Source organism: Chroicocephalus ridibundus, chromosome 3, assembly GCF_963924245.1.
Source record: "Chroicocephalus ridibundus chromosome 3, bChrRid1.1, whole genome shotgun sequence".
Lineage (NCBI taxonomy): Eukaryota > Metazoa > Chordata > Aves > Charadriiformes > Laridae > Chroicocephalus > Chroicocephalus ridibundus.
The window spans coordinates 115,324,494-115,339,537 of record NC_086286.1 but is presented as its reverse complement, the minus strand read 5'-3'; the positions used below and the strand labels follow the sequence as shown (position 1 = coordinate 115,339,537).

At 40.4% G+C, this 15,044-nt stretch overlaps 1 protein-coding gene across 1 annotated transcript in view; it reads left to right on the top strand.

Annotated features, from left to right (window-relative positions):
* NBAS (NBAS subunit of NRZ tethering complex) overlaps positions 1–15,044 on the top strand; it is a 194,984-nt gene that overhangs the window by 125,219 nt on the left and 54,721 nt on the right. Inside the window, 2 exon segments of the mRNA XM_063330494.1 lie at positions 7,160–7,378; positions 7,624–7,826. Coding sequence (XP_063186564.1) covers positions 7,160–7,378; positions 7,624–7,826 — 422 coding nt within the window.

Below are 15,044 nucleotides of genomic sequence, written 5' to 3'. Positions count from 1 at the left end.
TATTGAAGAATTTCAGGCCTCGGGTGAGGCACAGCTGAATATAGTATCAACGAGAAAGTCTCAGCAAATTTTTACATTTTTCATTTTACAGTTTTTAAAGATAAATTCATAAACCTGCCTTCCTCTGCCTACTTCTTTTTATGACTGCTAGTATAAAAAAGGATTATTTTTTTTTTATTCAGTTAGAGGAGTTAGCTCTGTGAATAAGAGTTTTGCATGGAATCCCGAAGTCTCTGCATTCTGCTTCAGCAGAAAATCAGTTATTCTTCTTGTGTATTTGTTTATTTTACTTGTGCTCATCCTAAAATTTGTTGTGCCGCAGGCTTGTGTTCACTACCAGACTTTTGCATTCTGAATAGGATCCTCCACAGAGAAGCGTTCTGGGCCAATGCATATGGTTTCTAGGCACTGTAATAATATAAATGATAAACTCTGTCATAATCTCCATCTGGCTGAAAGCCTGTTATTGAAAGAACGTGTTATTGGAAGAACAGATCTCCAGTTTCTTTTTGCCCAGTGCAACCTCCTTAAAAGGATGTTTCTAACAAAGTTTTGCCTGTGCTTTCTTGTATGTCTTTACTGCCAAGCATACAAAAATAGATGAGATTTCTTGGATATTTCCTTATTAAAAGATCTTGAGATGTCTTTACTAACTTAATCTGAAATGAAGAGATGATAAAGAGGAGGTGTTTTGTGGGGGTTTTTTGGCGCCTTTATCTTTTTTATTCTGAGTTGTACTTATTTTCCAGAGGTGTTTATTCACCACATTCAATGAGGTGTCATTTGTTCCCTCCCTGGGTATTGTTTTAGCGTTCCCACAATATTAATATAAATTTATTAGAACCCATCTAACCTGTATCTATACCAGAATTTGTTGGAAAAAAAAAAAATAAATTGCTGTTCATTGAAATCCTGAGAAAATGAAAAGCTTCGTCAGCACCAAAATTATGCTTTGATCTGTCTGTCATGCTAGGCCAACATATTTTATCACTAGTTGTATCAGCTGTCTCTTACGTGTGTTCAGCAGAACCACTGTCTTGTTTGGACGTTTTGATCCTTTTTATCATATACGGAGTGTTTCATGCTTGTCAGGAAAGACTGACATGCTCCCCGAGATCTCAGTTGCCAGACCTGACCCTGGGCTGAGGTAGCCAGGGGATGACTGTTGTCTAATGAGAAGGAACCACTGTCCTCACGTATGATCACCACTAGTGACTACTTGAAACTCATGGTGTTAATGTAGCTTGGGCATTTCAAGATTATGTCTCATTTGTCCCGGACTATTGATGCAGGGAGAGGATAGATAGCCTCCATTCTGTATCTGTTCCGAAAAACATTGTTTATTTTCATTTGCTTACTTCTGTTCAAGATTGTAATATGGTTTCTCTACTCTCTTATGATGAGTAGGAGTAGCAGGAAGGAGATATTGATGGCAGAGTTATTGTGGTTGGTGGCCAAGCAGAACTTCGTAGCAGAAATCTGTTAGCTTTTTGGCCATGAAAGGTACTCAAGTAGTGTTTGAAACAGCTGATTAAATCAGCTGATTTGGTGTGTCCCCTGCACTGGGTTTGGGAATGAAACAGCTGGTTAACCAGCTTGCAACTAGGTTTGCCTCAGGATCCCACCCAATTTCCACGCGGAAGCGTACAATGAAAAATTAGCATTGTAGAACCTGAAGACTTATTCCTCAGAGATCTCTTTCCTCTAACTTTCATCTGAAAAATGCATCATACATAAAAGCTGCCTTTTGGTTTGCACCTTTTACTTAAAATTTTATCCTGTGCTTAGGCTGCACTCATCATGCAATCAATCTTTTAATCTCTGATTTAGCACTTTCTTCCCAGCCCAGTTCTACGGCCAAGTACTTTAGTACTTTGCCATCAGTTTCGCACCCCCATAACAGATGCCCATTTCTTTATTTTATGGAAGCACTGATACTTAACATACAAAAAGGACCCAAAAAACCCCATGGTCATTACAGTGAAATAATTTCTGCTGTTACTGAGACATCTGAGTTTTCTCACATACAGAAAATTGGTGGAGTTCTTTGAAGTGGACATTGAGAGGGAGCTTAAAGTGAGAGAAAGTCGTCCAGGGAGGTTATGAAATGCACTCTGTTGTCATCATGGGACAGCACTTCCATCTAAAAGCCCCTCTTGGTCAGCAACGATGAAGAAGAGTCTTGAGTGATCATAGAATCATAGAATCATTTAGGTTAGAAAAGACCCTTGGGATCATCGAGTCCAACCATCAACCCCACTCTACAAAGTTTTCCCTTACACCATATCCCTTAACACCACATCTAAACGAGTCTTAAACACATTCAGGGATGGTGACTCCACCACCTCCCTGGGCAGCCTATTCCAGTGTCTGACCACTCTTTCTGTGTTTGATGTGGACTTTTGTTTGTTTATAGAATCATTTAGGTTGGAAAAGACCCTTGGGATCATCGAGTCCAAACATCATCTCCACTCTACAAAGTTCTCCCTTACACCATATCCCTTAACACCACATCTAAATGAGTCTTAAACATCATCACAGGCTTTCTTTTTTTGTCAACACCCCAGCCCTGAGTAGGCTGCAGATAGGCAAAAAGTGGGAAGGGGAGGCAGCCACGACCTGGGCTCGCCAAAGGGGCGATCTGTGCCATATAATGTCATGCGCAGCAGTAACAAAGAGGAGGTTGGAAGGGTGTCTTCAGAGATGGTTGTTGCTTGGAGATTGGCTTCGCATTGGTCTGCTTGTGGGAGGTGGTGAGTAATTGCCTTTGCATCAGTTAGTTTTGGTTGGTTCACTTCCCCCCCTGCCCTCCATTATGTATTAAACTATCTTAATCCACAAATTTTCTTGCTTTTGCTCTTCTTTTTCTCTCTGCCCATAGGAATTGGAAACCAGCTTTTGTTCTTCAATAACTGTTTAACTTACTTCTGAATTAACTAAAGTAATTTGCTTTCCATTCTAGTATAGCTGGTTGGCTTGTAGCTACGGGACTTTTGGGTGGTGGAATACATAAAGCTGGGATTTAGTGGCAGAGACGGGAACCGGAACAAACTGTTCCATCTGAGCATCAGGAAACATTTTTCATTAAGAGGGTGACCGATGACTGGCACAGGTGGAGCAGAGAGGTGGTGGAGTCTCCCACATTGGAGATATTAAAAATCCATCTCGACGTGGTCCTAGGCAACTGGCTGTAGGTGGCAGGGGATTTGGACCAGATGCCCTCCAGAGGTCCCTTCCAACCATTCTGTGTTTCAGTGTTGCCCGGATCCCAGGTTCCTGTGGCATTAAAAGGAGGGGAGCTGTTTCCGTCATCTCAAAGCTGTGTGCTAATCACTGGCAATAAGAGTGGCAGGGTCAGCTTCTTCATGTGTGAGTGAATGCTACTTGTACAATAATTTATTAAGAAATACTTACGTATTCTGAAGGAAATTGGCTTCTGAGATGAGTTTTACCCTGAGGAGTGAAATCTTTTGAGCTGAAATAGTATGTGGTGTTCCTTGCTTTGAAAATGAAAGAAAACAGATTTTTAGGATTTTTCATTACACTTTATAGCCTATAGAATTAAAAATCTTTTTAAACCGTAAAAGCTTCTTAAAAAGAAAACTTCTCTTCACATGCAAACAAGGATTGAACTAGCCCTTAAGCTACCTTTTTTTGTTACTGGGTATGATACCAAATCTCATTACTGAAACTGACTACAAGTACAGAGGATAGGCATTCGTGTTTTGGAATAAAACAACCAGAGAAATGATATGTTGGTAGTGCTGCATTTTGGCACTATGCAAATATGAATGCAAAATTAAAATAGTGTTTGGAAGAACCTGTATTCTCTTTTTTAATGTTCTATTCTGTGTATGCTTATGGCACCATGACTTCTAAACTAGCAGTATATTCACACTGTGTTCTAGGATACAACAGTTAGGTGGAATACTTAAATTGTTTTCCTTTTGCATCTTTTAATTGCATTTTGAACATTAGAATGTACAGTAGAAGGGGAAAAAATGAAGTATGTATCTGTTTTTATCTTTTTATCAGATTTACAAAATGCATATAGAAATCCTAGTCATTAAATTTTAATGTGACGTGAAGAGTATCACCTTCTCCCTGCTTATAGTAAAACCTGATATTGAGACAAGCAAGGGCAGCTAGCTGGGGAGGAACACAGAGAAATTTTCTGAGCAGCCAGGGATCAGATCAGGAAAGCTAAAGCCCGGATAGAGTTAAATCTGGCCAGGGATGCCAAGGGCAACAAGAAAAGCTTCTGTAAGTATGTCAATGATAAAAGGGAGATATGGGAATATGTGGGCCCTCTCTGGAAGGAAACGGGAGAAATGGTTACCCAGGATATGGAGAAGGCTGAGGTACTCAATGACTTTTTTGCCTCAGTCTTCACTGGCAAGTGCTCTAGCCGCACTTCCCAAGTCACAGAAGGCAAAGGAAGGGACTAGGAGAATGAATAATCACCCACTGTAGGAGAAGACTGGGTTCAAGACCATCTAAGGAACCTGAAGGTGCACAAATCCATGGGGCCTGATAAAATGCATATACTAGTCCTGAGGGAATTGGTGGATGAAGTTGCTAAGCCACTATCCATCATATTTAAGAAGTCGTGGCAGTCTGGTAAAGTTCCTGCTGACTGGAAAAGGGGAAAGATAACCTTCATTTTTTAAAAAGGGATAAAAGGAAGACCCGGGGAACTACAGGCTGGTCAGTCTCACCTCTGTGCCCAGCAAGATCATGGAGCAGATTCTCCTGGAAACTCTGCTAAGGCACATGGAAAATAAGGAGGTGATTGGTGACGGCTAACATGGCTTCAACTAAAGGCAAATCGTGTTTGGCAAATTCCGTGGCCTCCTATGATGAGGTTACAGGTTGGTGGATAAGGGAAGAGCAATTTACATCACCTACCTTGACTTGTGCAAAGCGTTTGACACTGCCCTGCATGACATCCCCTGGGGGAGGTGATTCTCTCCCTTTACTTCGCTTTTATGAGACCCCACCTGGAGTACTGCACCCAGCTCTGGGGGCCTCAACATAAGAACAACGGGGACCTTTTGGAGTGAGTCCAGAGGAGGGCCATGAAGATGATCAGAGGGCTGAGCACCTCTCCTATGAAGACAGGCTGAGAGAGTTGGGGTTGTTCAGCCTGGAGAAGAGAAGGCTCCAGGGAGACTTTACAGCAGCCTTCCAGTACAGAAAGGGGTCCTACAGGAAAGATGGGGCGGGATGCTTTATGAGGGAGTGTAGCAATAGGACAAGGGGTAACAGTTTTAAACCGTTTTAAAACTCAAAGAGGGTAGATTTAGGTTAGGTATTAGGAAGAAATTCTTTACTGTGAGGGTGGTGAGGCACTGGGACAGGTTGCCCAGGGAAGCTGTGGATGCCTCATCCCTGGAAGTGTTCAAGGCCAGGCTGGATGGGGCTTTGAGCAGCCTGGTCTAGTGGGAGGTGTCCCTGCCCAGGGTGGTTAAAACTAGATGATCTTTAAGGTCCCTTCCAACCCAAACCGTTCTACGATTCTATGAGACCTTGTTCAAAGTAACAAAATCATACTTAATTTCTTTTGGTGGGAACGGAACTGAGTTGAGTTTGAAACCGAGTGGTAAAATACCCTTTGTATTTACCCCGTTAGAGTTGGCAAGTTTTCTTAGCTTTTGCCACAATGTCCACCATTTTGCTTTTGTCTTTAAAAAAGTCCAGTACACCATTACTGTGGCTTGCGACAGCGCTAAAAAACAGGAGTAAACAACTTTCACTCTGTGTTGTTTTTTTTTTTTGTTTGGTGTTGTTTTTCTGTGGGTTTTTTGGGGGGGGGGATAATTTAAATATATAAACTGTAAAACTTTCTGCTACATAATCCTTGTCAAGCTTTCTGTGTCTTTACAAGTAGATAGTTTAATTTGTGATATAAACATCAATTTGACTTCCTTATGAGAAATTCTGTGGCGGTCTAATTTTCTTCTTTCTGTGGTATATCAGCCTCTTTCCTATTCAGATTTAAGCATGGTTTAAGATTTTTTTAAGATTTTAAATCATACAGATTTAAGCATGGTTTTCTATTTCTGGTGTATTTCAAATTTAAAATTAAAGATTTGTTCTTTGTCTTGTATTCCAGTAACTGAAACACCTGATATTAAAAGCACCTAATGCCTGTGGGTTTAGGCAGAGACCCCCACCCATTAGAAAGTATATTGCAAGCATCCTTAAAACTGTGCTTGAAGTTATAAACTAACAAATAATACATGAATTTTTAAATAATATTTCAAACTTTGAGCTGAAGCTGTGTTTTTTTTCCTGACTTAAAAGCACAACAGTTTGCTACAAGTGTTGTCTATGTAGACTATTTCTGTCTGCATCCCTTTCCAAAATAATCTTGGTTTCTGGAAGCTTGGGAATCTGTGATCATTGCCCAGGCTCCCTTCTGAGATCCTAAATTCCATTCTAATGCACTACAATGACTCTTTCATGCGAAGTGTGGGAGAAACTTCATTCAATGTATATATGACTCTATATTTAGGAATTCGAACTTTATGAGAAGTTTAATGGAAAAAAAAAAAAAAAAAACAACAAAAAAACCACCAGGATTTTCTTATTTCAGTTTAATGGCTAGATACATCTAGTTGTACAGGTCTTTCAAATAGTAACTTGCTAGTTTGTGTAATTTGTGCTTTAAATAGGTTAATTTAAAAGTTGTAGACCTCCTACTGTTTTTTGCTTACGATTATAGTCTTAGTGATACACTCTACACAATGATCTAAACCTAACAAAACTAACCTTAAGTTAATTTTCAGCAGTTAGGATTTTCAGTTAATCTTGTAAAATGATCCCCAGACATCTCTCAATGCAGAATTAAAAAACAAAGATTAGAAGGTGGCACTCACAAAAATAATGAATATTACTAGGGAAAATAAGCTTCATATGGTTTAATATGAATCAGGTTCAACATCAAGAAAAGAAAGGACAGCACAAGAAATTAATGGATTACTGATCCTTTTTAAATAAATTACTAATAAGAAATAAAGTTGCTTTTCATAAAATACTTCATTTAGTTTTATGCTGTGCTGTACAACAGTGGAGCCACTTGACCTCTAGGCACTGCTGTAATACAAATTTTAGTGAACAGATAATGAATGATTAAATATTGAGTAATCTTTTTCAGCTGCCAGTTGAAACCAGGACAGATGTGACAAAGAAGGCTATTAAGGCAGTAAAACATCTTTCTGAAAAATCAAGAAAAAAAACTTCTGAGAATGACATGGAAGATGCTGAAAATCCATCTGTTGCTTATGAAGAAGCTCTGAATCATTTGCAGCAATCCCTTGCTCATCTGGAAACACTCACTCATAGTTTTATCACTTATTTGAAAAACAGCGAACAGGTAATGATTACTGATCAGGCACTTATTTTGAGTGTTGCCATGACTAGCAGTGATGGATATCAATCTTCTGTCATATTTTATTAATGTTTTGTAGCTTTGTTTTTGCTGACCTGGTCTTTCAAAATTCAATTCCATCAATCTTTTCCATAGTATGTATTAAATCCTGTAGGAAGAAAGACTCTGAATGATACATCCATGTAAATAAAGAGTACGCCGATTCATGTTCAGAAATTATCTGTTCACAGGATACACTACAGAAGTATGGCTATTTATATGATTTATCAAGGTCAGAGAAAGAAAAAATCCACGACCAAGCAGTAGCTATGTGTATAGATGGTCAACCCCTGGACATGATACAGCAGTTGTTACAAGTGGCTGTTGGAGATTTTGGTCTTTCTCCCAAGGATATTGTCCAATGTGCTATTAAAAAAATCGTATGTACGTTAAGGTAAGTACACTGCCACAATTAAACCCAAAAACATTCCTTCTGTTTTTTTGGGGGCTTTTTTTTGTTGGTTGGTTTGATGTGGACTTTTGTTTATTTGGTTATCTTTTTTTTGTAGTGAGTATTTGTTTGCTTTCAAATGTCTGGATTTTGCAGAAAATTGAGCAGTAACAAGAAATGAGTTCTTGGATTGTTTATGCTCCTGTTTACCTATAATTTCTTATTCAGATAAGACAGAGTTTTCTGAGTTTGGGAAGCCTGGGCAGTCATAGAATCATTTAGGTTGGAAAAGACCCTTGGGATCATCGAGTCCAACCATCAACTCCACTCTATAAAGTTCTCCCTTATACCATATCCCTTAACACCACATCTAAACGAGTCTTAAACACATCCAGGGATGGTGACTCCACCACCTCCCTGGGCAGCCTATTCCAGTGTCTGACCAGTCTTCCTGTGAAGAATTTTTTCCTAATGTCCAGCCTAAACCTACCCTGCTGCAGCTTGAACCCACTCCCTCTTGTTCTATCGCTAATTACCTGTGAGAAGAGACCAGCACCAACCTCTCTACAATGTCCTTTCAAGTAGTTGTAGAGAGTGATGAGGTCTCCCCTCAGCCTCCTCTTCCTCAAACTAAACAGTCCCAGCTCCTTCAATCACTCCTCATAAGACTTATTCTGCAGGCCCTTCACCAGCTTCGTTGCCCTCCTCTGCACTTGCTCCAGCACCTCGATATCTCTCTCATATTGAGGTGCCCAGAACTGGACACAATACTCAAGGTGTGGCCTCACCAGTGCTGAGTACAGGGGGACAATCACCTCCCTCCTTCTGCTGGTCACACTATTTCTAATAGAAGCCAGGATGCCATTGGCCCTCTTGGCCACCTGGGCACACTGCTGGCTTGTGTTCAGCCGCTTGTCAGTCAGAACCCACAGGTCCTTTTCTGCCAGGCAGCTCTCCAGCCACACTTCCCCAAGCCTGTAGCGATGCATGGGGTTGTTGTGGCCCAAGTGCAGGACCTGGCACTTGGCCTTGTTGAAGCTCATACCATTAGCATTGGCCCATCAGTCCAATCTGTCCAAGTCTCTCTGTAGAGCCTCCCTATCCTCATGTAGATCAACACTCCCGCTTAGCTTAATGTCATCTGCAAACTTGATGATGATACAATGTCCTTATCAAGGTCGTCAATAAAGATGTTAAACAGAAATGGTCCCAACACTGAGCCCCGAGGGACACCACTTGTAGCCGGCCGCCAGCTGGATTTAGCTCCATTGACCACCACTCTTTGGGACCGTCCATCCAGCCAGTGCTTGATCCAGCAGATCGTATGCTCATCCAGGCCATGAGCTGCCAGTTTTTCCATGAGAATTCTATGGGGGACAGTGTCAAATGCTTTTTGAAAGTCGAGGTAGACAATGTCCACAGCCTTTCCCTCATCCAATAATCTGGTCATCCTGTCATAGAAGGAGATCAAGTTCGTCAGGCAGGACCTGCCTTTCATAAACCCATGCTGACTAGGCCTGATCCCCTGCTTGTCCATTATATGACTTGTAATGGCACTCAAGATGATCTGCTCCATGACCTTCCCTGCTACCGAGGTCAGAGTGACAGGCCTATAGTTTCCCGGATCCTCCTTTCTGCCTTTTTTGTAGATGGGTGCTACATTTGCTACCCTCCAGTCCATTGGGACCTCCCCAGTTAGCCATGACTTCAGGTAGATAATGGAAAGTGCCTTGGCGAGTACGTCTGCCAACTCTTTCAGCACTCTTGGATGTAACCCATCTGGTCCCATAGACTTGTGCACATCCAAGCGGCGTAGCAGGTCACTGATCACGTCCTCTTTCATTGTGATGACCTCATTCAGCTTCCCCTCGCTGTCTCCTAGCTCATGAGGCTGGGTGCCCAGGGAACAGCTAGTTCCACTGCTAAAGACTGAGGCAAAGTAGGCATTGAGCACCTCAGCCTTTTCCTCATCCTTTGTGACTATGTTTCCCTCTGCATCCAATAAGGGAGGGAGATTTTCCCTAATCCTCCTTTTGTTGTTAATGAATTTGTAGAAACCTCTTTTTGTTATCCTTAACAGCTGTAGCTAGGTTGAGCTCTAGCTGCGCTTTGGCTCTCCTAATTTTCTCCCTGCATAGCTTCGCTATATCCTTATAGTCTTCGTGAGAGACCTGCCCCCTCTTCCAGAGGTCATAGACTCTCCTTTTGCTCTTGAGGTCCAGCCAAAGGTCCCTATTTAGCCAGGCTGGACTCCTTCCCCGCCTACTTGTTTTTCAGCACACGGGGACAGCCTCCTCCTGTGCCTTTAAGACTTCTCTCTTGAAGTATGTCCAGCCTTCCTGGGCTCCTGTATCCTTCAGGGCAGCCTCCCAAGGGATTTTGTCCAGCAGTCTTCTGAACAGGTCAAAGTTTGCCCTCTGGAAGTCTAAGGTGGCAGTTTTACTAACCCCTCTCCTTGTTTCTCCAAGAATCAGAAATTCGATCACCTCATGATCACTGTGCCCTAGACGGCCACCAACCTCTACTTCCCCCACAAGTTCTTCCCTGTTCACAAGAAGCAGGTCCAGGAGGGCACCTTCCCTCATCTGCTCGCTTACCAGCTGTGTGAGGAAGTTATCTTCCACACGTTCCAGGAACCTCCTGGATTGTTCCCTCTCTGCTGTGTTGTATTCCCAGCAGATATCCGGGAGGTTAAAGTCCCCCACAAGAACAACGGCAAGTCTGAACAAAACAAGCCACTGAACTCAACCTAATCACTGGAGGGAGTTTTTAAGTTAAAAGCTGCGGCTTTACAATATTGTTCCATTATACGTATTTGCACGTGTGAATTTTTTGCCAAATTTACAATTGCACATAAATCCTCCCTCTTAAACAGAGTCAAAAGGCATGTTTGTTGGAAATGGTGAGTACAAAAAGAGTTCATACAGGTATTTGTGTAGCAGAGACCTAGCAATGACTGTTGCTACAACAGGTGTTCCTACATAAAGAAGTACAATTTCCATCTTCGGAGTAACCTGATGGGCTATTTCTGGGAGTTGTTTTGGTTTTTTGGGGTTTTTAACAAATTTTCTTATTTGCAAGGCTCTGAAAAATGTGCCTGTCTGTCCATTAAAATGTGGGCCATAAATTTTTGCTCTTTGTTCTCATAAAGAATGCTTCTTAAGAGTTTTTGCTCTTCTTCCATCTCCCTTTGTGTTACACCCTGCCTCCAAATTAAACAGCAGGTGTGAGTGCTCTGCGCTTCCTACAGCACTTGAAAGCAACAACAATACCTAAAAAAAAAAACTCCAACCCACTAACCTCTTGGAGAGAAATAAATTTCTAATGTGAGGAAGGGGGTTGTTTTGCTCAACTTCCAGTGTTATCATTGTTACTGTTTCTTGCTGTTATTAGTGCCATCGTACTACAGTCAGTCCCACACATGGAGACTGAGCCTTGCTTCTAGTACTATTTTTTTTCTGGGATTCACAGCTCCACAACTCAGCCATTGCCTCTTCCATGGCATTACAGAAACCAAGTAACCAACCTGTTCATGCAATGCCAGCAAACTGAGTCGTTGCTTATTTTAAAATTACAGAGAAACAGGCTAGGAGACCAAAAAATGCAAAATAACTAGCTTCCACGCAGTTTATACTTACACGTCCCTGAATAATTCTGTTGAGATCTGGGCGGGGTGCAGATGATACAGAGAACATGAAATACAGTTGATGCTGACCATCTTCGTCTCGTTACCAGGCAGATTAAAGTAGCTGTAAGTTCAATACAATGATCTTTTAGTTGAACATGTCCTTTGAGGTTCGACCTTTTCCTGCCACAGTGAAAATGAGGATATTTATTAAGATGGTGAATTGATAGGGGATGTGGTTTGGGGGCTCAAATGACAATCTGTGGATCAAGTGTACATTGAAAATGATTTGTTGGCATTGAATGCACCTGTGAAGGTGCTGTTGTTCTTTAACAAGGTTTAGGATACGTGGAAGTCCATGAATTTTTGTAGCCAGATAAAAGCATCCTGTCCCCTTTCCTACCAAGAATTAGTGGTGTTCTGACCCATCCCTTAGTGCAGTGGAATCCATGTGTCTGTCTTGATGTTCTCTGTCGGAACAACATAACCAGGCAGCACACTCAGTCTCCGTTGCTGTGGGACTAAAGCTGAGATGTGGAATTCTCAAGACAGCAAGCAGAGAATGAAGTTCTGGGATTTTACATCTACATCCCTGTCAGTATTTTTGTTCCCAGGATGAAAAGAATCCAAGACTTTCTTTTGACATCATTGTTGACAGAATATTAATGGGCTCTTAAGAAACCTTCTGTCCGTGATGCCTCTTTCTCCTCTGTGATGTCTCTTTCTCCTTCAGAGCAGCATAAAATTATTCACTCCAGCTTTTTTCTTTTTCTGCAGTCAGGTGAAATTAATTCATCAGGGATTATTTTTTTTTTTCCATTCAAAGAAGCTCTCTTAGATTTAGTGTTGCTGAGTGCTACCTGTTGCCTCTTCCTGGCTGGGTCTTTGATGTCCCGAGTATCCTAAATGAAATATCACTGTAGCTGTACACACACCCCCCACAACCCGCCCCCCCCTCTTTTTTTTTTTTTTTCTTGGGGGGGGTGGTAATTTTATATCATCCATGATAAATGAACAGATACTTCTAATTTTAACTATTCATGCAAAACTCTTCTGAAGTATTTCTGTTCCAAAGAGATACATGCAATAAGTACAAAAGAGTATTCTGCTGTTAGATGGCTGCTAGACGCTGTTTATTACTTCTAAGACCAATTTAGGTAGATAAAACTTTGAGAATTGATCTTGTGCCTCTGCATTTTATGTGAGCAAATTATTTGGGCAGGGTGATCTGAATGCACATACCAGAAATAGAGAAACAAGTCTAGCATGGAAAATAATCTATGGCTCTACCTTTTCTTCAGCATGTATGTGTACGTTACAGCAGATTGAAGTGCCACAGATGAAAAGAAGGCACCTGTCAAAGCGTCTGCAGTCTTCCTTGGCAGAAAATTGATTTCTCTTGTCACTCAGTTTAAGAGTGTTCATGCATGCTCAATGACGGTAGAGCTCTTGCACAGCAACATAATAGTAACTTTCTTGTCTGGGTTTGTCCAGTTGATGAAGAATAATTTGGGTTTAGATAATCACTGTTCTTCTGGTTCTGACTGGAATATAGCAGTGTGATGCATCTGGATATAAAGCTCACAAAGTCCAGTTATTTCAACTGTAATGAGTCTCGTTAATATGCAGAGTATGAGAAACCTATCAAAATTCTCCTTTCTACTCTACCTATGCAAAGTCTGTCTACTACAGTGATAAAGAGCATGAAGTGAAAATCTAGTATAAAATAAAATAGAAAATACTGGAAATAATATCCTCCCTATTATGAAATTCAGTAGGAGGTTAATATTCTAAAGTAGCATCGCTCTAAATATAGGAAGCAGTTAAAATAAAGGTTGGTTGTTTGGCATCTCTTAAGCCTGTTGGTATTAATGTTGTTGCTGTGAATAAAAATGGATGCATCTCTATCCTACGCTCAGATGTTCGCTTTCAAGCTAGACCGTAACACGTATTAAAAGATATTAACCACATTTAGTGCAATACTTGCATTTCAGGGTTAATGGGCAAAAACTCAAATTAAACAAGTAGTCTTGCCTCTGTACCTGGAACAACAAACTCCTATTCAATAAATGTAACATTTCAAGGGAAAACTCCTCAGGTTTATTTATTGGAGCTTTGTTATGTTATACAGTGTTGTTATTTTATATGACAGTTTTGAAGGAGGTCATGTTGGAAAATTCCTTCTTTGACAATTATCCTTCAAAGCAGCAGTTGTAAGTGTCCAGGTGGATGTAGCATTTCATTAAATTTTGGAAGTATTCACCAGGCAACGCACAGGAAAGGTCTGGTGAAATTTTGAGTTCTTTAATGGCCAGTGTTCTGTGAAGGAAGGCAAAACCAGCTTTATTAGACTGAGTAGCTAACTTGGAAGGAAAAAATCCCAGATTTTTTTATTATCTTGTTTCACTTGAGCACAGATTCTAAAGAGTGATTCTGTAACTTGGATATGATAATTTCATCGTATTTCTGATGGAAATGATGATTTGGCATTGTGACTTTTTTCCCCAGCTTTGAATGAGCACACCCACATTGTATTATTTTCTTATTTTCCTGATATTTAAAGGAAGCACAAACAGAAAGAAGAAAATAAGGCTGGAGAAATAAGACGATATCAAGTATTTTTAATGAGTACCATAATTAGGTTAAAAGATTTAGAGGAAGTTAATTTATTCTCCTTTCAAACATTCTTTGTACTTTATTGGGTTTGAGGAACTTGATTAAATATGCATCACTTTTTCTGAACCTGAACTGAGATCAAAATAAGCCTTTATCAGTGTAATTACACCAGGCTCATACTTATGAGTTTTGAGGTGAACACTGAATCCTGTTCTGTTGTTTAAAACATGCATAAAATAGCATATAATCTGTGTGGAAGACTAATCCTTCATTAATTATGTTTGTTTCTGTTAGTAGCTGCTTATTTTTAATCATTAATTATTAAGAAAAGAACAAGCCAACAATCTGTGGAAACTTGACATGATTATTTGTCTCATGAGCTGTAATCTCTTTTTAGTTTGATCATTAGGCAGTAAAGGCAATATTAAGCTTAAAAAATGCTAGCTTCCAATCTTTCTAGTTTTCTCTTTAAAATACTTTCTTATTCCAAATAGCTGTAACTTACTGTTTAGATTGTCCTTTCCTCCTGCTTAATAGGATAGTACCTGTCTGCGTACGACAAACTCGAAGCTTTTGTTCATGCGTCTACTGGACTTGAGAACTGACTTCACAGATTTATTGTCTGAAACGGTGGTTTTCCATTTTCGGAAATGCCCATTAACTTTTTGGGATATGTTTCTTTTGACCCAAGTTTTTTGAGGTGCTCAGAGCCTGGTTACGGTAGGAGCTAAAGACTTTCATTTCTAATTAGAAAGATGAAGGGCTTTTGAAGAGCAAGGGCTAAGACTGTTCAGAACCAATGTCCAAAATTGAGGGTACCCAAAATACAAGGTTTGCTGGTCATTCTCCTTTGATATGAAAGTTGTTTACGTACACTAAAGATAATTTGGGGTAAGTACGTCTAGTAAGATCTCCATTTCTGTAGTCCGTGTCCTATTCTTTTCTATTTCAGACAGTCATCATTCTCTTCTTAGTATGTA